General features: G+C 40.7%; 1 protein-coding gene across 1 annotated transcript in view; it reads right to left on the bottom strand.

Moving 5' to 3' along the window:
• The window catches only part of SPATA16 (spermatogenesis associated 16), a 111,607-nt gene that overhangs the window by 19,834 nt on the left and 65,845 nt on the right, over positions 1-25,928 (bottom strand). The window contains exons 5-8 of the mRNA XM_073358881.1: positions 19,412-19,559; positions 14,836-14,982; positions 12,812-12,924; positions 3,768-3,932 (exon numbers count right to left, since the gene is read on the bottom strand). Coding sequence (XP_073214982.1) covers positions 3,768-3,932; positions 12,812-12,924; positions 14,836-14,982; positions 19,412-19,559 — 573 coding nt within the window. The remainder of the gene's footprint in view (positions 1-3,767; positions 3,933-12,811; positions 12,925-14,835; positions 14,983-19,411; positions 19,560-25,928) is intronic.

Below are 25,928 nucleotides of genomic sequence, written 5' to 3'. Positions count from 1 at the left end.
TGCCGGTACCCATAGCAGTGCCACTGGTTTGAAGGTATACATTGTCCCCAAATGTGAAACAGTTATGGGAGAGGACAAAGTAACAAAGTTCAGCCACCAGGTTTGCCGTGACATTACACAAAATAAAACTATTTCCCCATGTTTATTCCTCCCCCCCACTGTTCCTCAGACGTTCTTGTCAACTGCTGGAAATGGCCCACCTTGATTATCACTACAAAAGGTTTTCTTCCCTCCTGCTGGTATTAGCTCATCTTAAGTGATCACTCTCCTTACAGTGTGTATGATAACACCCATTGTTTCATGTTCTCTGTGTATATAAATCTCCCCACTGTATTTTCCACTGAATGCATCCAATGAAGAGAGCTGAAGCTTATGCTCAAATAAATTTGTTAGTCTCTAAGGTGCCACAAGTACTCCTTTTCTTTTTGTAATCTGAGCAGTAGTTCTATAATTCCTAATTTTATGGAAAAAAGTATCAACATTCAAGTTTTTTCAGTTAAAATTACTTCCCCATGCTGCAGTGCTAGAGAAATAATGCAAAATCATCTCCATGAATACGCACTTAAATCTCTAAATGAGTTTGCTTTGGTTACATTCACTCCCCCCTTTTGTGTTAATTTTCTACAAGTATCCATTGGACAGAGTCTTATTGGTCCAAATATTTGCAGAAAACAAATGTCAGTCTTTTGCATAAGTATTTGTGGAAAACAAAAAACACAAGTTCTGCCATTGGCTTTAACAGGAGCAGAGTGAAAGTCTTTGATAGACGTGTTTGGGAATTTTCTGTTGGAATAGTTTTCTGATAGAAAATGTCCTTTTTGCAAAATTTAAGTTTTCTGCAGAAAAATTTCATTTTTGCTGAAAAATTTTAATTTTGCATCAGGAAAAATTCAAACAGTGCTTCTTGGCTATCTCTCAGGAAGGCTCCTGTCACTTTCTCTTTCTGCCTTTTTGGAGAAAGTGAAATTGACACGAGCATTCCAGGAAGGCAGTCAGGAAGCTGAAAAATTCTGTTTTGGTTCTCCAGAAACAAAAGTTTTCTGGAAATTCATTCTCATGAAAAATTTCATATTTTTGATCTTTTATCCCATTTAAAATGGACAGTTTTTCAAAAAAGCAAAGTTTTTCATGAGAATGGAATTCCATTTTTCAGACAGCTTTGGTCTTTGATTTATGGGAATGTAAATGTGAAACCACAAAACCTCTGGAAGGTCTTTATTGATTGTTGTTTGCATTGACAGATCAAATTAACTGAAGTCTCCTCTGCCCCAACAGATTTTATGAATTAACAGGTTTCAGAGTAACAGCTGTGTTAGTCTGTATTCGCAAAAAGAAAAGGAGTACTTGTGGCACCTTAGAGACTAACCAATTTATTAGAGCATAAGCTTTCGTGAGCTACAGCTCACTTCATCAGATGCATATCGTGGAAACTGCAGCAGACTTTATATATACACAGAGAATTGGTTCATATTCTCTGTGTATATATAAAGTCTGCTGCAGTTTCCACGATATGCATCTGATGAAGTGAGCTGTAGCTCACGAAAGCTTATGCTCTAATAAATTGGTTAGTCTCTAAGGTGCCACAAGTACTCCTTTTCTTTTTATGAATTAACAGTAATTTAAAAAATCCTGAGCTGAGGTTCTCTCTGCCATATTTTAGGACTCTGTGAATTTATATGGTTTAGTAGTTACAGAAAGGAGTTTATATCTGAAATGCCTCCGGAGGCCCTTTGCTGTATCAGTGGAAATGGCATACTTCTGTAATTCTAGAGGGTTTTTTACTTTTTACTGCTTAAACTGTACATAATAATAAACATATGGCAGGTTTAGCATTTTCCTACGAGTAAATCTGAAACTAGCCTTACATGGGCTGAAGTCTAATTTCATTTGCACCAGTGTAAATCTAGAGTATCTCCACTGACTTACATAGGTGCAAATGAGAACAGGATCTGACCTATTATATTCTTGATGGAAAGATATCAACAATCTAGTCATACAGCTATAAATGGGAATTAAGGACTAAGCAAAACCACCAGAGTGTGCACTCATTAAGGCTGCTATCCAGTGCCCACTGAAATCAGTGGGAATTTTCCTATTAACTTGCATGGATACTGTATCAGGCTCTGAGAACCCAATCCTGCAAACAGTTACTCCTGCATGTAGAGTCTCTCCCAGGTAGCTTCCCATTGAAATAACTGGGAGACTCAGCAGGAGTAACTGCAGAATTGTGCCCTAACTGAGAGATACCCAAACTTTGCTATAACATTCCAGCCCTAAGGAATTTGCGTCTCCTTTAATGTAAACAGTTTAAAAAATGCAGTCAGACAGAGTCCTGGAGAAGACGAGAGGGCAAAGAACCACTGGGAAATGAAGAAAATCATAAGTACATTTTAATACTGTGGACAGGACAGCTTGTTAATTTTTCTCTCCTTTTAAATCATCTGTACTTCGAGCTTGGCAAACAAGGAATTTCCTATTGAATGTTTAACATTCATGACTGAATATTCAGTAATGGGCTCTGGTTCTGCCAAGTCCTAAGCAAAAAAGAAAAGAATAGTTTTTCCTTGTCCTTGTTTTCCTGAGGCTTCCTGGAACTTAGCTTCAAAAAAAGTTCCCAGGAAGGTCAAGCTTGCAGCTGGAGAAAAGCTGTTGTAAGTAGATTTAGGCAACATTTTAACAGTATGTTTCTTAGCTGTGATATAATAAAAAATATAGTACCCTGGAGAAAGTCTGTGCTGACAAACGTATCAGTAACTCAAGATATTCCTCTAGTCAGCCTTACAACATGGGGACATAGGGTTCTAATACCAGAAAACCCTTGCCAAAAGGATGGTGACTTTTAATAAACTATTTGCTCTGTAATATGGTTTCCCCTTATCTTGAGTACAGTCTTCAAAATCCAGTGACTACCTCCCTCAGCCATAGGCACTTGGTCAGCTTCTCTATGGCAAGCTACTCTGAGAAGCTTCCGTGCTGCAGAGCTTAGGAGCTTTGCAGGATTGCAGTCAAACCTCGGGGATTGGCTTTAGGAAATCCAAGAGCTTCGGTAAACCAGGATTTGGATCATCAAAGTCTGACCAAATAAATGGAGGGAGTGAGGATCATGTAATCCTCATTCAGGCAAATGAGAGAGATTTGTTTTGCTTGAATAAGAGGCCTTAAATATTTAACACATGCAGGTGGCTTAATAAAACAACCTTTATCCTATACGATACTGACAACGCTTGTGCTTCTATAACACTTGCCATTTATGGAGATTGAAGTCGGTTAAAAACGTTAATGAATTCTGCTTCACAACACCCCTCTGAGTGTTAATATCCTCATTTTGCACACAAAGAAACTGAAGCACAGAAGAGCAAAAATGACTTGCCCAAAGTCACACAGCAATTCTTTGACAGCGCCAGGGATAGAAAACTTTTGAATCCCACTCTGGTGATCTAACCACTCGACCATTCTGCCTCTTTTGTTTCATTCAGCCACAGTGCTAGATGTTTTAAATACATCACAATCTAAATAACTGCGTTTTCTAAGATTATTTTCTGAGGATGAGAGGAAGGAAAAACATTTTAAAAACGCAAGTGTAAATGATTCAGACGGGTTGCATAGAAGTTATTCTTGCAGGTGCTTAGCTCCTCCTCTGCAGTGAGGTTTTCAAAACTATTCCAAGTTCTCTGCACATTAAAAATGGACTTCCACTACAAATAGCACTGCAATGTTTTTTCCCCCGGCTACAAAAGCCAAAACAAGGATTAAAAATAAATACTCACCAATTCAGCATCCTGCTGACTGATGTCCTGTAGATAGGGAATGGTTGCTAGCTCAGCCATCGCTTGATTAATCACTTGAGACTGTTCCTTGACTCGCTGCAACCGACTGAGGAGGCTGGCATACTGCAACTTCTCTATCACACCTGAACATGCAGAGAAACTCTCCTATCCTCTCAGCAAAAGCAAATGGGTTAGAAGAGAGCCACAGAAAATCTACTTCTCTCTTGAGACTTATGTCAGGGCTTATCATCATATATATTCACGCTGGCAATACTGGAACCAAAGAGGTGTACAGCACCTTTAAGATAATGCTTTCTAAAATCTTATATAGAAAAAAAATTTATCCTTTACACAATCTCTCTAGTAGTAATAGAAAAATAAATACATAGCTTAAAACAGATAGGAAGGGGGAGACTGCAGATATCCGATATTAATGTAATTTTTATTGTCATCACTTAGAAAAGGCTTTTCCATAATCCTCTTTGTTAAAATATGGTTTGGCTTTCATGCTTTTCATGTTTCAGCGAAGAGGTTGAGGAAACCATGTAATGCATAAAGCTACCACATGTTCACAGGCAAAGAAAATCCACAGCTTTCAAACCTGATCTTAAACACCAGAAAGCTGCAGAATCGGAGTCTGATCCTGCAGGCACTTAGGCAAGGGCTACCTTTCAGCACATGAGGAGCCTAGTCATGTGCTTATATTTAAGCACATCCCCAAGGAGTTGCAGAATTAGGGTCTTAAAAAGTGCCTAAAGATCTACACAGGTGCCTAGTGGGATTTTCAAAAGGTGCCTAACTCCCACGGCACCTAATCTACTTCAGTTCTTTTGAAAATCACCCCACATGCCTAATATTTGTTTGAAAATCAGATCTTTAGAGCATATTCACGTATTTTCTTGAGGAAGGTGGGACAGGAGAAAGGGGAGCTAATATCTTCACTACCCTCTTTTTTGAAGGGTACACAGCTCTCTCACTGAAAACTCCTTAACAGGTGTTACGAAAGCAAACTATTAGTGATTAGAAAGATATACAAGTTCAGCGGGAGCTGTGTGCGCTCAGCATCCCTGAAAATCAGCCCACTTATTTAAGAGCCTGAAATTCAAAATGTTGGACTAGATTTTCAAGACAGCTTCTCATAGTTTTGGCAGATCTTTGTTCCCACAGTCACATATAGTTGCAAAACAGCAAGTGCGGTTGCATCCACCTAGATACCTAGCTTTGTGATTTATGGGTCCAATCAGTTAATGGGCTAGTTGACATTTTTTGAATGAAATGAGGTTTTTTTGGGCTGGTTGACATTTTTTGAATGAAATGAGGTTTCTTTGGCAAAAATCTTGACTTTTAACTCTTGGTTTTCCACAAAAGTTTGAGACATTTTTTAACTGACATTTTAATTAAAGAAGTCATCAAACGGTTATTGCAATTGTTATCAAAAACTTGTTCTAATAACTAGGCTCCTAACAGTGAGCAATTGTGGATGTAATTAATTTTGCCCATAATTTTGGACCTCTGCTATGGAGGAAGGAATGGCATCCTAGTTAGAAATCAGGGTCTTCAAGCCTAACCATAAAAGAAAGATAGGAAGTTATATAAGTACAAGTAAATAATCCCTTCATCTCTCCAGGGAAGTCACTTCCTTAACTCCTACTCGTAAAACGACAGCGCTACAGAAGAAACCACCGGAGATCCTATGCAAGAGAAATGATTCTGTCCTCTATGCACCACAAAAAAGGTAACCCCAGCAGGTCAACACAGCCCCTGGTAGATAGAAAGACTGTAGCAGAAACAGGTGTACACCCTGTGGGTGCATCCATTATGTGGGCTCACTGAACCAAATCCCTGTATAGGGGATGTAGCAAGCCATGTTTATTACTTCTCCCCATGCACAGATAGCATGCTCATTTAGGCTCCAGCTTAGCAAAACATTTAAGCATGTACTGAAGTCCATCCCTATTCAGCAAACCACTTAAGCATCTGCTTAACTTCAGGAAGGTGCTTAAGTCCCATTGGCTTTAATGAACTTTAGATCAGATTCTTATGGGAGGTAGGGGAGATTCCATCCCTCAGCCCCGTCATCATTTTTGCAGTGAGAAAAGCCCTATTCTACAGGCTTTCCATGTCCCCAAGATATGAATTAGAATAATTAGAATGCAAAGTCAAGGAAAAGGTTTGTATCATTGCAGCAATATAGATATATATATTCATTCAAATAAAGAAGAGCCATTAATTAATGAGAATGAGAGAGAGAATTTATCAACATGTAACAATTGAAAACAAGTCAAATAACATTTTTGGTTGCAGCAGAAAGTTGTTTTCTGGACTTCTGATCTCCCACCCCCATATAAATGATAAGAAATGAGTGTATTCATAGAATCATAGAATATCAGGGTTGGAAGGGACCTCAGGAGGTCATCTAGTCCAACCCCCTGCTCAAAGCAGGACCAATCCCCAATTAAATCATCCCAGCCAGGGCTTTGTCAAGCCTGACCTTAAAAACTTCTAAGGAAGGAGATTCTACCACCTCCCTAGGTAACGCATTCCAGTGTTTCACCACCCTGCTAGTGAAAAAGTTTTTCCTAATATCCAACCTAAACCTCCCTCACTGCAACTTGAGACCATTACTCCTTGTCCTGTCCTCTTCTACCACTGAGAATAGTCTAGAACCATCCTCTCTGGAACCACCTCTCAGGTAGTTGAAAGCAGCTATCAAATCCTCCCTCATTCTTCTCTTCTGCAGACTAAACAATCCCAGTTCCCTCAGCCTCTCCTCATAAGTCATGTGTTCCAGACCCCTAAACATTTTTGTTGCCTTTCGCTGGACTCTCTCCAATTTATCCACATCCTTCTTGTAGTGTGGGGCCCAAAATTGGACACAGTACTCCAGATAAGGCCTCACCAATGCCGAATAGAGGGGGACGATCACGTCCCTCGATCTGCTCGCTATGCCCCTACTTATACATCCCAAAATGCCATTGGCCTTCTTGGCAACAAGGGCACACTGCTGACTCATATCCAGCTTCTCATCCACTGTCACCCCTAGGTCCTTTTCCATAGAACTGCTGCCTAGCCATTTGGCAGTATTGACTCATCAGCTGAGGAAGAGGTTAAAAATGCTTCTTCATTTGGCTGAACCATGCTATCTTGGTGTGGGGGGAGGAATAAGCATGCTTCTCCAATTTTTATAAAAGGAAAGGGGGGGGGGAGGAAAGGAAATCCCTCTTTGTCATCTTGATTTGCCAGAAAAATAGGGGAACACATCATGGAGCTAAAGAAAACAGATTTGGTGCCTGAGCCAGCTCGTGCTTTATGGCCCTAGCGATGTTATTGACATTTACAGTAGGACAGAAGTAAATAAATAAATAGCAGACAGCAGGATATTTTTAAAGGAATTATAACAGGTTGAACATTGTCAGGGGTTGTGTTTCAGTGACAATGAAAAATGAAGAAAGAGAGCGTAAATAAGCGCTTCTGGCACGAAAAAGAGTTCACAGGGATATGAACCACATGATGAGAATTACATGAACTAGAGTGGAGTTCAAGAGGCTACTAAGCTGCAGTAAAAATATAATAAAGTGGCCACGGATGAAGCTGAAACTGCCTCTACAGGTACAATGAAGGTTAAGTAAATAGCAATCTTAAATGGAGGCTTTAGGGGGGAAAGAATTGGCCTATTTAATAGAGGGAAGAGTTAAATGTCTAAGAAATAGGACTGTGATGTAACCAACAAATTCATCAGAAAGGTTGAAAATCTGTCTTCAATAGGAATGCAATACGGGACTAAAACATTAATTGGCAGACAAATCACAATGCTTTTCCTTCCAGATGCGCACAGACATACATCATCCAGGTCTCACACAGAATAAATGAAAAGTAAAAGTAACAATTGTTGGGCCTTATCCTGCAGCCCTCACTCACATGTATTGTCTGATTGAAGTGAAGGGCCAATGTTACTCCTAGGCCAGATTGCCCCCGCCCCAAAGAAAACCCGCAGCTAAAAGAGAAATCTCACAAGAGTTCCCCCTGAATTTAGACAGGTGGGGTTTGCCAGTCCACAGAAAAAGTAGTGGAATCTTGGGGGATCTGCTGGAAGGACAGGAACATCTAAGGATGTGTTTCAGAGTAGCAGCCGTGTTAGTCTGTATTCACAAAAAGAAAAGGAGTACTTGTGGCACCTTAGAGACTAACAAATTTATTTGAGTATAAGCTTTCGTGAGCTAAACACCAACTCTGGGATCCCTCTGTAAATCCTTGAAAGGACATTGCTAATGGAGAAGACCAACCCAACAGCAAACCAGTCTACTCCAGGTGGAGTTTGCTTGACACAATTACTGGGCAGTGAGAGGGGCCTCTGAAGCACAAAACCTAAAGCAAAGCAAGACTGTTGTCTTATTGCAAAAGAAGCTGGAGAGTCTGTAACATACAGGGCACCTTAAGTGTCCTTAAGAACTTTTCAGGTTGCATTACTGGTCCCACATGACACTGAGATAAATCAGAGAGATGGTATTCCCCCTCTTGTTTTTCTAGATACTATTTAAGAACTAATATCTGTGTCCCCTCTATTCATTAATAAATTTTGCTTGTGGAGTCCTAGAGAATAAGAGAAACTAAGTGATTGTTCATCTTAGATTTAAAGCTGGAACTCTGACATCAAATGCAAGTGGTGTGTCTAACCATCCAGCCTTGCGGAACAGAATTTTGCAAACTTCTGCAATCCAGTCCCCTACAGCTGTTGTCCCTCATTTTTATGGTATCTCCATGTTATCAGCTTAGCATGTGAATGATGCTGTGCCTTGCGAACAAGCCCAATGGTGAGCTGGAACAGTCTGGAAATCTGTCATCACAGTTCTTCAATGCCCTCAGGATTCTCGAGATAACATACCCTGGAATCTGCTTATAATAAACACTGTTACAGAACTGAAAACAGACAGCAAAGCAATTTGTTCCCTAAGTGTGTTTTATTTCTGTATGTCTTGCTGTGGAACCCATTAAGGGGATTATATACCTAAGGGCCCCCTTTGGTCAAGTTATGTAGCACCCTGTCCCATACATATGGGACGGCTCCAGGAGCAAAATTCTACTCAACACAGACAAGAGTAGCAGAGTCTGGCCCGTGGGACTACCTGCTTACCAAGGGCTTCATAGTCTGGCCCTAGAGTAAAAGTCTGCTTTTGCTCCCATTGTCTCAGTAAGAAAGACTTCCACGGGAGCAGGAAGTGGGAGACACTTAGATACCAAAGAGGTGAGCCTGGTGTAAATGTCTGAAAGATTAGATTTAAAGAATTTTTACCATCAGATGAAGTTACTACTAGAATGTGGTATCCTTCCTTATTCATTCTCAGTCTTACTTGACTATGCAAACAGTCTCAGTGATTTTAGTAGGGCCCTGTGGGTAGCAAGGTACTACTATTTAATTAAAGTAAGAGTATCACAACTGGGAGCACAATGTATGTTCAGCGTATATTTATCATTAACTCCCTGACTTACGAACAGCAAAGTTTGAATTAATTGTATAATTAACTCCAAGTTACTGTGCTGCATGTCTGAAGTGGTGGAATTGATTTATATTTAGGACAGCTGTTATTGTTTAATTAGCTCTGCTTTAGCACTAAGATGTTTCCACCAAGGAATATTATTAAAATGACTAGGAGAAGAATTTTGGGTTGCACAGAATTTTGGGTTGTAGAAGAATTTTGGGTTGCATTTTGGGTAGCTCTGGCTTTTCAATTTAAGCACAGCTTTTTTGTTTTTGTTCCCCCCCCCCCCCATAAATGACCTTGTTTTCTTTTAACTGAGGAGAAGCTTGTGCAACTAACATCAGTAATTGAAGTGGAGTGGTCTACAAAATATATTCTTGTTGGGACTACTTTGTATATAGTTTGTGAGAAATAAATAACAGGCTACAAGAAAAACTTGGAAGTTTCAAGAAAACTGAAGTGTCCAGTTTTTGCATTGCCTTGAATGAGGCTTTAATCAGGGCTAGCAGAATAGACCTTGCTCTGTACTGTTAGGTCTAGCTTGCTTTGTAATCTGATTTTTTGGTCAGGGGTGCTACGTTGTCAGGATCATTCTGCATTAAGAAGACTGAAGGGAAGGAAAACAGTCCCTCCCACAATAATATATGCCTGCATCTTTATATTTTTGTGCAAGATTGGCAGCTGCTGGTTCTAAATCAATGATAATTAGTTTTGTGTCAGGTTTTTCTCTCTTCTAGCAAAGCCCCTACTTATGACCTCCTGCTAAAGTGGCTGCTGGTTTAGAATCTATATTCTGCTTCTTGTAAAGTTAACTTGCATTCAGGGAGGTCTGATCAAAACTTCATGGGTGAAATCCTGGTCTTGCTGAAGTGAATTGAAGTTTTGCCCCTGATTTCAATAGGGGCAGGAGATCACCACATCTATTTTGGGGTTTCTCAGCTGGTATCCGTCTCAGCAAGAACAGTCATTTTAAAATCACAGGGCTAGATCCATAGCTGTTGTAAATTGGCATTGCTCTATTGAAGTCTATGGAGCTATGCCAATTCACACCAGCTGAGTATCTGGCTCATAAACTCAATAACCCTACCACATTTTCTAGTGATCCTGTCTCTTAGAATCATGGAATCATAGAATATCAGGGTTGGAAGGGACCTCAGGAGGTCATCTAGTCCAACCATCTGCTCAAAGCAGGACCAATCCCCAATTTTTGCCCAGGATCCCTAAATGGCCCCCTCAAGGATTGGACTCGCAACCCTGGGTTTAGTAGGCCAATGCTCAAACCACTTACATTGGTTGAGTGCATCTTTTCTCTTGCATCCCCTATACCAAGATCTCAAACGTGAAACTTTTCTATTGAGACCATCTAGCCTTGTTTCCACAAATTCATTTCCAGGATAGATTAGAAATGGAGAAACATATTTCCCTGGTACTGAAGTTAGGCTTACTGGCCTGTAATTGCCAGGATCACATCTGGAGCCTTTTTTAAAAACTGACTTCAAATTAGCTACCCTCCAGTCATCTGGTACAGAGGCTGATTTAAGCAATAGGTTACATACTATAGTTAGTAATTCTGCAATTTTATATTTGAGTTCCACCACAACTCTTGGGTGAATATCATCTGGTTCTAGGGACTTATTATTGTTTGATTTATCAATTTGTTCCAAAGCCTCCTCTGCTGACAATTTATTCTGGGACAGTTCCTAAGATTTGTTACCTAAAAAGAATGGCTTGTTTTGGACCCAGGTATGTTTCCATAAGGTTTTATATGAAGGTCTTAGAGAAGAAGTGGTAACATTACATACTTCAGAGATAGTTCTCTGAAAACATCCCCTCCATGTGCAGTGGCAGTCAAAAAAGCAAACAGAATGTTAGGAACCATTGCAAAAGGGCTAGATAATAAGACAGAAAATATAGTACCACTGCATAAATCCATGGTACACTCAGACCTTTAATACTGCATGCAGTTCTGGTCACCCCATCTCAAAAAAAATATATTAGAACTGGAACCAGGGGTTATCCAATGAAATTAATAGGCAGCACATTTAAAACAAACACAAGGAAGTACTTCACATGATGTGCAGTAAACCCGTGGAACTCATTACCAGGGAATGCTGTGAAGGGCAAAAGTATAACTGGGTTAAAAAAAGAATTAGATAAATTAATGAAGGATAAGCCCATCAATAGCCAAGATGATCAGGGATGCAACCCCATGCTCTGGGTGTCCTAAGCCTCTGACTGGAAGAAACTGCGACTGTATGACAGAGGATGGATCACTTGATTGCCCTGCTCTGTTCATTCCCTTGGAAGCATCTGGCATTGACCACTGCTGGAAGACAGGATACTGGACTAGATGGACCATTGGTCTGACCCAGTATGGCCATTCATGGTCTAAATAGACTTCAGGATTTTTTTATGCTAAAGATGCACAAGCACATCAGTAACACATAATGTACTTTCTCAAAGTGGTGCCATTTCAAATCAGCCTGCACACCATTTAGAAGGGGATTTGGGTCAGTCAGAGAATGATCAAGGACAGATGAATTCAAAGAGGCATGCTAACACTGAAAACAAAAAAGATACATTTCCTTTGGGATCTGTGCCATGAGACTCCTTCACCTTCCTCATACTGAGCTAAGAAGCAAATGTTTTATTAGGGTCCATTTCTGTAAGGTGCTGAGCACCTTCACCTCCCACCGAGTTTGTGAGATCTGTCCTTTATTGTCTGTTTACTTATTACTGTCAGAGTGAAGAAGATATAATTTCTCGAAGATTTTAGCTAATGTTTTTCACTTAATAGAGGTTGCTAAGTAGCAGTTCTGTCCACCTCCTACCTACTGTCAGACAGTAAGAATATTAATTCTGTCATTTGCTAAAACACCTGATGAGGAAATGCCTCTGATTTTTCCAAGACACAGATAACTAGAAAACTGTTATTGCTAGGGAAAAAATGTTAACATTAGCATTTGCAGTCTGTTGAGGAGAGGTTCTTCCACTTATTTTCTGGAGAACAATTTAAGAATTGCATTAAAATAGTCTAGTCTACATGCAAATTTCATTTTTGACCTTTTGTGATAATCAAAAGCCAAAGTGATAAAAAGCTGTGTACATTACAGTAAAAAGTATGGTGTGGAATATGCTAATATCTCTACAATATGTCTGTCTCAGATTTGAAAGTAATTTCACATACTTCCCTATGTAGAGGCTAGGTTGGAATTGAATCTAAGGGTATGTCTACACTACAATAAAACACGCATGGCTGGCCCATATCAGCTGACTCAGACTTGCAGGACTTGGGCTGCGGGGCTATAAAATTGCAGTGTAGATGTCCCGGCTCAGGGTTCTGTTGAAGTCAGCTGAGTGCTTTGCAGACATACATGCATAGTTTGCCATATGTCAAAGAACCACGAACTAAAAATATTTTCCTGTTTCTGAAATTACAGATTCATTTAAATATCTGTCTGAAACAACAGAATAAAAGACATCAACAGAACATATCTTAATCATCACATATACACAAACCTCTATTACTGCATTCACTGCATTCTATAAAGTAGAATCTATACCCACAGTTAATTTGGTGCCTCTGATAAAATCCATTATTGGCAAGATCTTTTTCCCTATGGTCTCCAAGTGTCTTACTGATTCTTCTCTTGTAAGAGGACTAAAAGGAGCTCTGTGTTCTAAGAAATGAAATAGTAAACCTTGATATTGTTTTTGATCATACCAGTGCACAGTGCATCTTTCATACAAGGTATTCTGTCGGGGATTTAGCAAACCATGTGGGCGCGGGGAATTGTCATCTTGCTGGGAAAAGCCACCCAGACACTCAGCTGGCAGGAGCAGAGAAAGTAAGCTGCAGGAGGGACCTCTGGAAGCTGATGATGTCGCCAGAGCTTGGTTGCTTTATTTTATTCCAGTTTTTAATCTGGTCATTCTCCCGCCTGTGCTGGTTGGATGTTCACTACCACCCCCTTCCTTCACCCTGTCTATACTTCAGCCTCACTCCCCCTGCCTTTCATGCTCCCTTTCTTCCCTTCTTTTTCCTTACTCCCCTCCACTGCTGAATCTTTTACTCTTTGCACAACAATAATATGACAGAACCACTGGGGCACTGTTGGGTCCCAAATAACTGCATTTGCTCAATAAATACAAATATGCAAGGCCTACCTACATACATACTGCTGCTCTGGCTGGTTTCTCGTGCTTCTAAAAATATGTGAGCACCACTCAGGGATTACAAACTATTTAATGGAATACTACCCTATTCCTATACACCAGGAGTGGCCAAATTTACTGACCCGCTGAGCCGCTTACTATAATTCTAAAAAGTTTGAGAGCTGCAAGACATGCACAATCTGCCCTGTGGGGTGGCACCCACTGGGGTGAGGGGCTAAATGCCTTAGGTCCCACTCCCTGCAGGGCAGAAGCCCATGGTCCCACCACCCTGCTGCAGGGCAGAAGCCCTGAGCTCCCACCCATCCAGTCTGGTAGGCGGAGAATCGGCAGTGTGTGGGGGGCACCGCGAGCCACACTTTAACTGTAAAAGAGCCTCATGCACTCACAAGCCACAGTTGCTATACACTATACCCTTCCTTCAATGTTCTCTCTACCTTCCTTTGTTTCCCTTTAGCTAATCCCCTTCCAACAAAACCTTCCTTCCAAAAAAATTAAAAGATAGAAATAAATCAACCAAACACAAAAAATCATGGCACTGATGTGACATTTGCCAACCATCACATTGTTCCTCCCACCCTTTTGTCTGTCTTATCTAATTAGATTGTTAAACTCTTTGGGGCAGGGACTGTTTCTTACTCTACATTTGTACAGTGCCTACCACAATGGGGCCCCATCCTTGGCTGGAGTCTCTAGGTACCACCATAATCAAATAAATAATAATAATAATAAATTTAATACTACTTTGCACTCCTACAGTGTTTTCCACTTGAAATATTAATTAAGTGGGCCTCACAACACCTCTGTGAGGTGAGTGATTTTTAGCCTCACAGATAGATGAGATGACTGGTCTCCAAAGATTACTGTAACACAAGTGCTTTCAGGACACCTAAAGTTTTCTAAGAGTATCTGAGCATCCCACAATCTTTACTGCATTTATCCTCACTACACCTCTGTGAGGTAGAGCAGTGCTAATAACACACAGGGAACTGTGGCACACAGAAATTAAGTGACTTGCCTAAGGAAGTTTGGTGGGAGCAGGGAATTGAACTCACATCTCCTAAGTCATAGGGTAACACCATAACCACAAGATCTCCTTCCTCTCTACAGCCAAGTGAACCATTTAAAGTGAATATCTGCCTGCACTGGCAATTGGCAAACACAGTGACAAATGTCTACATAGATAGGGTGGGGGGAGGGGGAGGGAAGTGAGTGGACAGTGGGGAGGAGTGACAAGTGCCTACAAATACAGGCTGGGGAGGAGGTGAATGGTTGTTTGCTTGCATGATGGAGTAGACATGCCCACTGTGGCCTGTGCTTTAGCATAGTCCCTTGATCTGTGCCCCAACCAGTCCTCTGCCCTTGCAGGTGACAAACCCCATTGCATTCAAACTACTAAGCAAATCAGCAATGCATACCTGAAAAGGATGGCAGCTTTTTACTTGACATCTTTTCCAAGAATTTCCCAACGTCTTTGTTTTTGAAACCCAGCGTCAACAAATATTGTTGGGGAGGCAAAGAAGCCCAATCCGCTGTCTGTGGTAAGATGTGAAGTCCATGAGGATCTGGAACAGGACAGTGATAGCATTTGGCACCCTTGCTTTTTCTTGAGGGCTTACGTTAGTGCCTTTCAAATTTTAGCCTCCTCGCTTGAAAAAGAAAAGGGCTAAAAGAGTACTGCAGTCTATTGAATTTAACATAAAACACCCACCAAAACAAGTGACCAGAGAAACCCCTTAAATACGTTCAGTGCCAAGGCATAGGTGTAAGTAGTTTTTGAAATTCTGAATGTTGATGATTTTTTTTGGTAGAAATTTAAAATTTCACAGAAAAAATGGTAAAAATTTTCATTAAAATTTTGTCTCATTTTTTGACTAGCTCATCAAAAAATCCTAAATTTAATATTTCAACATTTGTTGTTGACATTTTTAATTTTAACAAAACAAAAATAAAAACCTCAAACACCACCATCCTGCACAAAAAGCAGGATGAAATTTTAGTGACAATATTCACAAAAATGTTATCCTGTTTTCAACCAGCTCTACTTTTAAGATGCCCACTAATATAGTCAGAGAATGACAGAGAATCCCATTCACTGCTCACTGGGCTTGCCAGCACAAAAATAAAATACAGTAAGCAAGATATTCCTCTTCCCCAAGTATTTTGCCAATAGATCTCCATTAACTTTGCTAGAGTAACTACTGAGTTCCACTGAGGTGACTCAGAATGTGTTCTATTTGGTAGAGTCGTTGTTTTACTCATACACTGTACTCTGAATGTATGCACATTCTGGATGTGTGCAAATATTTTAAATGATCTAATTTTGTGCTCTACCATTCCATTCTTTTTATCTCATTTGTATATACAGAGTTTACTTAGCAGGTGGTTAACAGCCAGAAATTATAAAACCCTACCTGCTGAAGTTCTATGTAGCTTTTAATAGGATGCTAGGGGCTTGCAATTGTTGCTCTTAAAAGCCCTACCTATATTCTAAAAGCTTTCTGCCTCTGATGGATTAAAAAATTTAAAATAGACTTCATTGTGCATTTGAATTTAAAAATATACCTCCTTTTCTTCCCATGGATCAAAGGAAAACTTGTGGAGAAATTCAGTATAATACATCCTTACAATAAGTCAAAACTTGAAACAAGATTTGGACGAATGAATGTTACTGAAATTCATGATTAAGGTTATTTTAACTAACAAGTTAATAATAGAGCAAGTATTTCAAACTGTATTTTCACAGAAGTGGTTTAGTTCACATTTTAAATCCCAGAGATGAGGGGTATGGAGCCTCTCACCTGCAGCTCATAAGTTCAGACCTGTGCCAATCTGGCAGTGATAGAAAATCGTCACTGTGATAGATATGGCAATTTCCTGCAATATCTTTGGGAGATCTTATTGAATTAAGTTTAAATAGCTTTGCAGTCAAGTGTATTACAAATTCAAAGTTTATGTATTATTGTGGGATTGTATGTAACTTCTTTAGGGGAGAGACATGGACAATCCAAACTCTGGGAAATTTTATTTGCTTCAACAGACTATTTTAAACAATGTGCCAGACAAGAAGGAATACTTGGGACTAACAGAGTTAAATGTGTCTCCTAGGAAATACCTGGGGGGAGGTAAATGCAAATTCTCACTTTTGGACGCAATCTTTCGAAGATACACCCTGAGGAGAGAACTATTGTTTCTGACCGATCACCTGTTCCCAGTCCCTGAATATCAAAGTTCCAATCTGTATAAAGGAAAGGCTAACTTATGTTTTTGTTCTGAGGAAAAGCTTTTATGAACTTTTAACCACAGAGAAACTCCTGGGTGAGGTTTAAGGACTGATCACCTACCAGAGCCTTTGTTGAAGTTGGGGGTGATCTCTGGTAAGGTTACCATGTGTGTAGGTTCTTCTTTTTTTTTTTTAATACATTTTTCTCTGTTATGCTTTCACCTTAAGAATAACTGTGCTACTCAGAAAGGGCTTTGTGGAAACTTACAACAGTGGGCAATTTCCCCAGAGAGAAAGCAACCTGCAGATACTGGCTGTATAGGCCACCTGGCTTGTTGGGGAACTCAGAGTGTAGACAGGGCACTATGCTGTCTGGAAACCCCTGGTCAGGAGAGAGAGAGATGCCAGTCTCCACCTCAGAGAGGTGACGGCTGAAGATCCAGGAGCCTAGAGTGGGTGTCCTTGCTGGTCCACAAGGTGCAATTGCCTTGCACTATGACAGGCACTAGCTGAAAGCGCTTTGATGAACTAAGTGAAATGGCTTGAGTGGTCTCAGTCCAGTTCTGAATAGAAAAGTCACAAACAACACTGGCACAGTTGGCACTAGCTGTTACCCTTGTCAGCTGCCCCAGCAGAGCATCTAGTGACAATTAATTTTTCCATCCTTGTCTTAAGTTCTCAGCTTTAGAGGGTGCTCCCTGCAGGTCAGAAATGGGGCATATTGGTGGAGAAGCTTGAACTGCCTGTGCTTTACCTGTTCTGTGAACATATGAGGGCTGCAAACTCCAGAGCTGTAAGTTCAGCATCCTTCACCATCATTGCAGTCACAAAAGCAAACAAAATAAAACAAGCCATGCTAAATCTTTTACTGGTTTTTTAACTTGTATTACACAGAAAGTTGCATACAGTGGACCGAATTATGACCTCAGATACACAGAACAATTCCCAGAAAAGTCAGTGAGCCAAATTCTGCTCTCAGTTACACCAGTGTCAAACAGAAGTAACTCCACTGAAGTCTAATGGGTGATATAACCATGCATCTGAGGCCAGAACTGGGTCCATTAACTTTATTTATAAGCAAAATAATTGATTAAAATGGTCTATAACCAGGAGCTCTCCCTTTCCCCTCCCCTTTATCTTTTTTTCTTTCCTTGGGTGTAGTAGTGAAAGAAATTAAAAATTAAGGGTGACATTTTCAGAATGCCTATGTGATTTAGGCACACAAATCCTATTGACTTTCCAAGCAACTTGTCCTCCTAGATCACGTACATACTTTGGAAAATCCCACCCTCTCTCTGTATTGTTTGGGGGAGACGGGATTCTGTGAGGTATGAGTTTGTCTCCTTTTCAATCAGGTTCAGGGAGTTTTATATTATACTCCTCTTAATGCCAATACTTTTGTTCCCTAGAAGTTCTCCACAAATTCACATCAGCAAGTAAACAGAAGACAGCTACTTTATAACCTCCATGACAAATAACAAGTCCCTATTTTCTCTATTTAAAAAAAATACCACCACACACGTAGGAATGTTCTTCAACTTGTAAAATCAAGGTGATCTGTCTTTACAGTGACATTTTTAAAACAAGACATAAAATGAACAAAATAAATGTACTTCGTTGTGTACAATACTTGCATGACTTTGTTGTCAGTGCTTGGACTTACTAGTCTCTATTTGTTTTTTTATCAAGGAAGTTTTTAGTGCTCCTGAAAGGTTCCATATTGATTGCCCTGAAGGATGAAGTCATTATTCACAGAGCTGGTATTTCACAGAAAGTGGCATAGTCATATAGCCCAATCAATAAGTCTCAGCTCTGACCCAGGGCAATACCTCTAGGAATTAAAGAGCATTTCAGTCTTCTGGAGCATTCTGCTAGAACTGCCCACAAAGCTATAGTGTGGGTTCTTGTAATGGGAGCAAATGTCCTCAAGCAATTCGACATAGTGAGAAACTTACCTCTCCCTCTGTCTGATCCTCAGTCATCAACACAGTGTGATGCCTTAGGGTCTTCTCATAGTCATCACTGCTCCAAGTAACTCGGTTAGCAATGATAACAAGAGATGCCTTAGCCCATCATCCACTTTCCTTCTGGGATTAGGACCTACTCACTGTGATCTAAGTGCTTATCAACTCAGGAAAAGGCTACTTTAACTTGCTCCACCAGCAGCGTACAATGGGGGTCACAGAAAAGATTCCCCTGTTCACACCAAAACTCGATGCCCTCCACTGGATCCCCATTCACTTCTAGGTCTTACTCAAGGTCCTGGTTCTGAATGAGGCCGGGCTACCCATTCATGACCACTGGGAATGATCAATCGTTATTGCCCCTGGTGGGGGAGACCAGTAAGAAGCAGCTGCAGAGCATCTGCAGCAAAGGGGCTCTTGACAGTGGAACTTCCTACCTGAGGTTAGGGTGAGCCCAAGTCTGATAATCTTCAGAGCACACTGCAAAGCCCAATGTACAACAAAAGCTTTGCTGCAATAATGGAAGTTAAAGAACGATGCTTCGAGGCATCATGGGTACAATTCACCCTTGTGCAGGGTGTCAGAACAAAGCTACCCCTCCCATACATTGTGTTTGAGGACTTAAGTGCTACATAGGTCATATGTTGGCCCTCCGTTCAGGGGTGAATTTCACCCCATGTGAGAGTAAGAATTTGCGGGATCCGGCCCCAACCACCCACAAATCAAACTCAATGTCAGCTACAGACACACAATCCACACAATCCAATGAGGTCCAGTGCCGCTTGAAGATGTGAAATCCACTCTTACCTGTGTAGATGTACGCCACATAATCAGGGTGCTTTTTAGCAAAAGCTTCCTTCATCTTGTCTATTTTGTCAGCCTTTGCTTTTGTTGCAAATGGTGTGTACATAACTGAAAAAGATTCCTCCCTGGTGATGGCCTCTTCGATCATAGCCTAAAATAAAGGGGGAGAAATGACACATACTGTGCTGGTAAAAAGTGAGCTACCATTAAAAAAATATGGGAGGGAAAGAAAAATAACTGCCATCGCAGCTGATATTTTTCCCTTTAATAATTGCACAGTCATGCAAAGATAACATATTTTGGTCTTGAATATTAATTAGAGAGGAATTCAAATTAGTTCCAGAAAACATTGCCTATCTCATGCTCAGAAACTCAATTTAGTGTAAAAAAAAGCATTTTTAAACAATATTTAGTTTCGTGAGTCTTCAGTGGGGAGAAAAGTATCAGATAAATTATCTTCAAGTGAAAAAGACCAAATTGATTTCATGTTCTCTGAAGGTCACATCCTTCACCTGAAATTTTATTCATTATTTGGGAGCTGGTTAAGCAATACTGTACATTTACGTTATCCCTTGGGTTGGCATGAATCAAGTACTGGGGCTGTATGGAACGTTAGCCTTAAAATATTAAATCTATACATAGTTTGCAGAAAGAGTGAAATTCATGCTTGTGCAGAGGGCCAGCACAAGGTGTATGCATCATGTAAACCCTTAAAATAGGGCTAAATGGTTCATTATGTTGGCTTCCTAGACAGAGGTGAATTTCACCCTGAATGGACTACCAGAGTAAAATGAGATCACCCCACTGTTTAACTGGTCCTCAGCTGGGGTGAACTGCCAACATTGATCAGAACTAATCTTGCTCAGCATTATTACTGCCCCTGCATAGGCAAGATTTAACCAGTTTCTGAAACAGCATTGAACACAGACAGTTCATTCTGATTTGCACGTCCTGTTAAATCATGTTCAACACTGATTCAGCTGCATCCTTACAGACATATGTTGCCTTTTCCCTAGTGTCGACAAAGCTTCAATAAAATTTGGAACACTGAAACATTTCTTCAGTGTAACTTTGTTTATGTGTAATCGTTCACCCAACACAAGGTTAGTGAAGACAATCATAAAGAAAAAGCATAAAGAGACTGATTTGCATATTCTAACAGGAAATAGCCCTCACATCACACTCCATATTGAAGTGAATCACTGAAAATCTGAGTTTTTGAACTGAGTTTTGAACTGAGCTGTTTTACTGACAGACCAAATGGGCCTTACTTCAGTTGTTGAAGTCATTCCTCAGTGTTATAAAATTGCCCAGGAAATAATGAGCATATATGAGAGATATGCTCAACAAACAGTTGTTTCTGCTAGGCTGGAATGGAAGATTGCAATAGGAGACAAGCTAAGTATCCGTGTCCTTTTCTGTAATGGCCTTAAGCAGGTCATTGTACCAATTTACTTCCAGTAACAGAATACTGGATCCAGTGAAAAGATCTATTCCCTTTGTACAAAGTGTCTCTCTCGCAAATGACTTGTTTGTGGATGTGGTTAAGAGTCAGAGGGTCTGCCCTTCATAAACATTTTCAAAAGGAGGCAAAATTCAGAAATAGGCTACTTTATACAGAGAAAACACATGCTCTCAATTGCACGACAATACCATATACATGGTCATGATACCCATTGCATAAATAAATTGATACAACCACAGAATATAATGTGGAATATAATGTGGAACCAGGAAATTAACTGCACTTACGCCCAAATCCTTCCATCTCCTTTGCTGACATGGACAGCCCTCACAGCAGCAGAAATGGAGCAGTTTTATTCTGCATGGAGTCAAACAGGATGCCAGGAATATCACACAACAAAAACACTAACCCAGGAACCTATCCTTGCAACAAAGCCCGTTGCCAACTGTGTCCACATATCTATTCAGGGGACACCATCATAGGGCCTAATCACATCAGCCACACTATCAGAGGCTCGTTCACCTGTGATATATGCCATCATGTGCCAGGAATGCCCCTCTGCTATGTACATTGGCCAAACCGGACAGTCTCCACGTAAAAGAATAAATGGACACAAATCAGACGTCAAGAATTATAACATTCAAAAACCAGTCGGAGAACACTTCACTTTCTTTGGTCACTCGATTACAGACCTAAAAGTGGCAATTCTTCAACAAAAAAACTTCAAAAACAGACTCCAGCGAGAGACTGCTGAATTGAAATTAATTTGTAAACTGGATACAATTAACTTAGGCTTGAATAAAGCCTGGGAGTGGATGGGTCATTACACAAAGTAAGACTATTTCCCCTTGTTTATTTCCCCTCCTACTGTCCTTGTAAAGTGCTGGAAATGGCCCACCTTGATTATCACTACAAAAGGTCCCCTTTTCCCCCCCGCCCGCTCTCCTGCTGGTAATAGCTCACCTTCTGATGAAGTGAGCTGTAGCTCACGAAAGCTTATGCTCAGATAAATTGGTTAGTCTCTAAGGTGCTACTAGTACTCCTTTTTTTTTCACCTTTCCTGGTCACTCTTGTTACAGTGTGGATGGTAACACCCATTGTTTCATGTTCTCTGTGTATATAAAATCTCCCCACTATATTTTCCACTGTACGCATCCGATAAAGCAAGCTGTAGCTCACGAAAGCTGATGCCCAAATAAACGTGTTCGTCTCTAAGGTGCCACAAGTACTCCTTTTCTTTTTACGGATACAGACTAACACGGCTGTTACTCTGAAACCTGTCATTACGCAGGGAATGGTAACCCCTATGCAATGTGGGGCCCAAAGCCATAGAACCAGCCTATGCAATCATGCTGACAACTCTTGGTAGGTAAGACACAGTGTCAAGGAGCTGCAGCTGAATGGACCTTCTGGTCTGTTTCTCCCAGTTTGTGCGTGTAAGGGCCATATAGATTGTTCCTCTCCCTTTTGCCCTGGAGGAGTTCTCCAGGGCCCTGCCAAAATACACAGGCTGGGTATTTAGGGTTGCATTTGGGGCTCATAAAGTCCTGCTAGCCTACTCATCTGCACTCTGCCCACTCATCCATCTAACATTCCAAACCTCTGAGACATGGAAAAGAAAACAAAACCCTGCCTTCTTTTCACCCTAAATACGGAGTAGGGAAAAGCCAGGATTGAAAATTACCCTGCTTTGCAGTCCAGAATGGGCAATATTCAGTCTTGGACCAGTGACAGGTTTAAAATATCTGTTTGACTATGAGCCACCAGATGTAGGAACACTAAGGATATGTCTGCACAGCAAAGAAAGTGGTGGTGAGTCTCAGAGCCTGGGTCAAATGACTCGGGCTTGAGGGGCTTGCACAATGGAGCTAAAAAGGAGCAGGTATATATTCATGTTTGGCCTAGAGCCCAGACTCTGAAGTTCAGCGGGGGGGATGGGGAGGGTCTTGGAGCCCAGGCTTCAGCCTGAGCCCTAATGTTTACACTGTAAGGTTTAGCTCCATAGTGCGAGCCCAGGCCAGTTTACCAGGGCTCTGAGACTCGCTGCAAAGGGTTTGGTTTTTTTTTTGCAGTGTAGATGTACCCTGACTGTTTCCTTCTAGTGAGATGGGATAATAACATTTACATGATATATATCTACAGTAGCCATGGCTAGTTCTGGCAAGCTGAAAAATAGTAGACCTTAAAATAGCAACGCCATGATTTATAGGAAAGCTCTTTCAGATGTTGTACGTTAGTTTTATGAACTCTAGTTTTTCTGTCACTCTAGGATTTGCAAAACCTGGCTTTAGAGATGAAGAAATATGAAAAATAGGACCAATAAAGTCTTCAAGAGACACATTTTTTAAAAAGCAGAGGCCCAGCTATTCGCACACGCACAATCAACACGACTTACAGTTCTAATACAAGTACTCAATGGGGTTGGCATTTTTGTGCTGATATTGGACACCCATTATTAGCATTTAACCATAAAGCTATAGAAAGCAATTTTCTAATTTGTAGTCTAAATGGAATGCATGGTGGCATGCTGCGGTGTAGAGGTTTTAGTGGAACTTACTTGCGTAACTCACTTTTGGCTTCACCAGCCTTGAGAACAATTCAAAATCATGGCAATAAAACCTTTACACCACCATGTACCCATAAACAGTCCTTGCAGTATGCAAATAGGGACTGGGTCAGAGTGCAATATGGTAAAATATCACTCAAAGGGGAAAAAACAGTTCCTTAGATTTTGGTCAGTACTACTACAGAAGGTCCTATTATTATCCAAGAGCAATTTTTTTCTCCAGCTCCTGAGCCTTCATGTAGCTGCTATTTGTTTTATTATCCCCTTGGATTTTTATGGGCTAAAATCTTTAAGAACATAAAAACTTCAGCACTTAAAAACTTTGGAACAGAAAACTTTATGCAGTGGGGTCCCTAAAGATTTCTCTGCTGAAGTCTTTATGCACTGAAGTCCATATGCTCAGGGAGACTTCAGCACAGAAATCTACAGGCATGTCTAGTCACTGAGAATGAGATGCTAGCAATTGTTATTCCTCTTCCCGTGTGCACCTAGAGCCCATTCAGTGCCCATTCAAGTTAGTGGAAAGACTTCCATTTATTTCACTGGACTTTGGGTTGGGTCCCTGGAGAACAGGATTGGGAAAGTCATTCTGTTTCCCGCCTTCATGCCTCTTGATGGGCTCTGCAGAGAGGTAGCAGGGAGAGGATGATGCTGATCTACCCCACTCGTGGCAATATCGTCACACCCCGCATAAGGATGGAGGTGGACATTACCTCTAGGTAGGCAGAAACATCTCCCTATGCACTATATAAGGCTGTGGCTGAATTTTCACACATGCCTGACACAAGCGATTTGTAGTGACATCTCAATGATGGCATTGGTACTTCTTTGACCCCAGTAGGATTAGAAAAGTGGGTGAGGGGAAAGAACACCAAGGAATTCAGAGAAAAAGATGGAAGAATGTGAAATCTGGGACTTCTGTGAACACCATGATAAACATCTTCCCCACAGGTCACACTGGATTCCAGTCGCTTGGGACTAATGTTGTACTACCATGTACAATGCATTGGGATGAGGGAGGTGACAGCAGCATAGCATGTGCCCCAGAAAGACAGGTGGGCTCCCACTTCCTTTAAAAAGGAGACAGGTTTCAGAGTGGTAGCCGTGTTAGTCTGTATCAGCAAAAAGAACGAGAAGTACTTGTGGCACCTTAGTGACTATTTATTTGGGCATAAGCTTTCGAGGGCTAAAACCCACTTCATCAGATGCCTGGACTCCAATGAGAAACTGAAGAAATGGAATTAATTTGCAAACTGGACACAATCAAATTAGGTTTGAATAAAGACTGGGAGTGGATGGGTCATTACACAAAATAAAAATTATTTCCCCATGCTAATTTCCCCCCTAGTGTTACTCACACCTTCTTGTCAACTGTTCGAAATGGGCCATCCTGATTATCACTACAAAAGTTTTTTTCTCCTGCTGATAATAGCCCACCTTAATTGATTTGTCTCATTAGAGTTGGTATGGCAACCCCCATCTTTTCATGTTCTCTGTATATATATATCTTCCTACTGTATTTTCCACTCCATGCACCTGATGAAGTGGGTTTTAGCCCATGAAAGCTTATGCCCAAATAAATTTGTTAGTCTCTAAGGTGCCACAAGTACGCCTCTTTTTTTTTTAAAAGGAGAGAGGAAGGAGTGTGGGATCTCTTGGCCTTTGGTCCAGGCTTGCTATATTTATGTCTAAACATATATAAAATGGCCAGGGTATACCTAGAGTTAGAATATACTCACAATGAATTTGAATGCAATTTTTTTTCTTTATAAAAATGTGAAACATTTTCAAACATTCTCCTCCCTAGACCTCCCAGATTTGGGGCAAGTCAAGCTAACATAGCTTCCATTCTCTCTCATTCAGGGCTTGATGTAGTGCTCATTGAAGTCAATGGAAAGACTCCCACTCAGTGGGCATTGAATCAGGCCTGTGTTGAGCATTGCAAAGAATCAAAAGTACCCTCTTCGGCAGTGCATTGAAACATAGGAATTGCTATACTGGATCAGACCAGTTCCTCCAATCTGGTATCATGCCTCCAACAGTGGCCAGTACCAATGTTCCCCCTAATTTTTGACAGGCTCTGTGCACAAAAAATTTCTTCTGTGCAAATTTTTGTGCTTCTGTGCAAATTGTTGTGCGCGCAGTGTTTCGCCATGTGCGCGGGGTTTCGGATCTGTGTGCACACGCACACGTGCACAGCTTAGAGGGAACCTTGGCCAGTGCCAATTGCTTCAGAGAAGGTACAAGAAACTCTTTAATAGGAAGTTATGAAAAAACTCACCCACAGGAATATTTTCCTCCTATAATCCGTGGTTGACATGCCCTGAAGAATGAGAGTTTATATCTTTTCCAAAACTCTTGTTTTGGAACTGTGTGAAATCATAGAGTCTGTAGAGTAATTATTAGGCAGCAGAGTATTTAAATTTTCAACCTCAGATATTGAATCACTGATTCATTTTCATCTGAAATAAAAATACCCATAGGGGTAT

This window comes from Lepidochelys kempii, chromosome 9, assembly GCF_965140265.1.
Source record: "Lepidochelys kempii isolate rLepKem1 chromosome 9, rLepKem1.hap2, whole genome shotgun sequence".
Taxonomy (NCBI): Eukaryota; Metazoa; Chordata; order Testudines; family Cheloniidae; genus Lepidochelys; species Lepidochelys kempii.
This window is presented reverse-complemented; position numbering and strand designations above follow the sequence as displayed.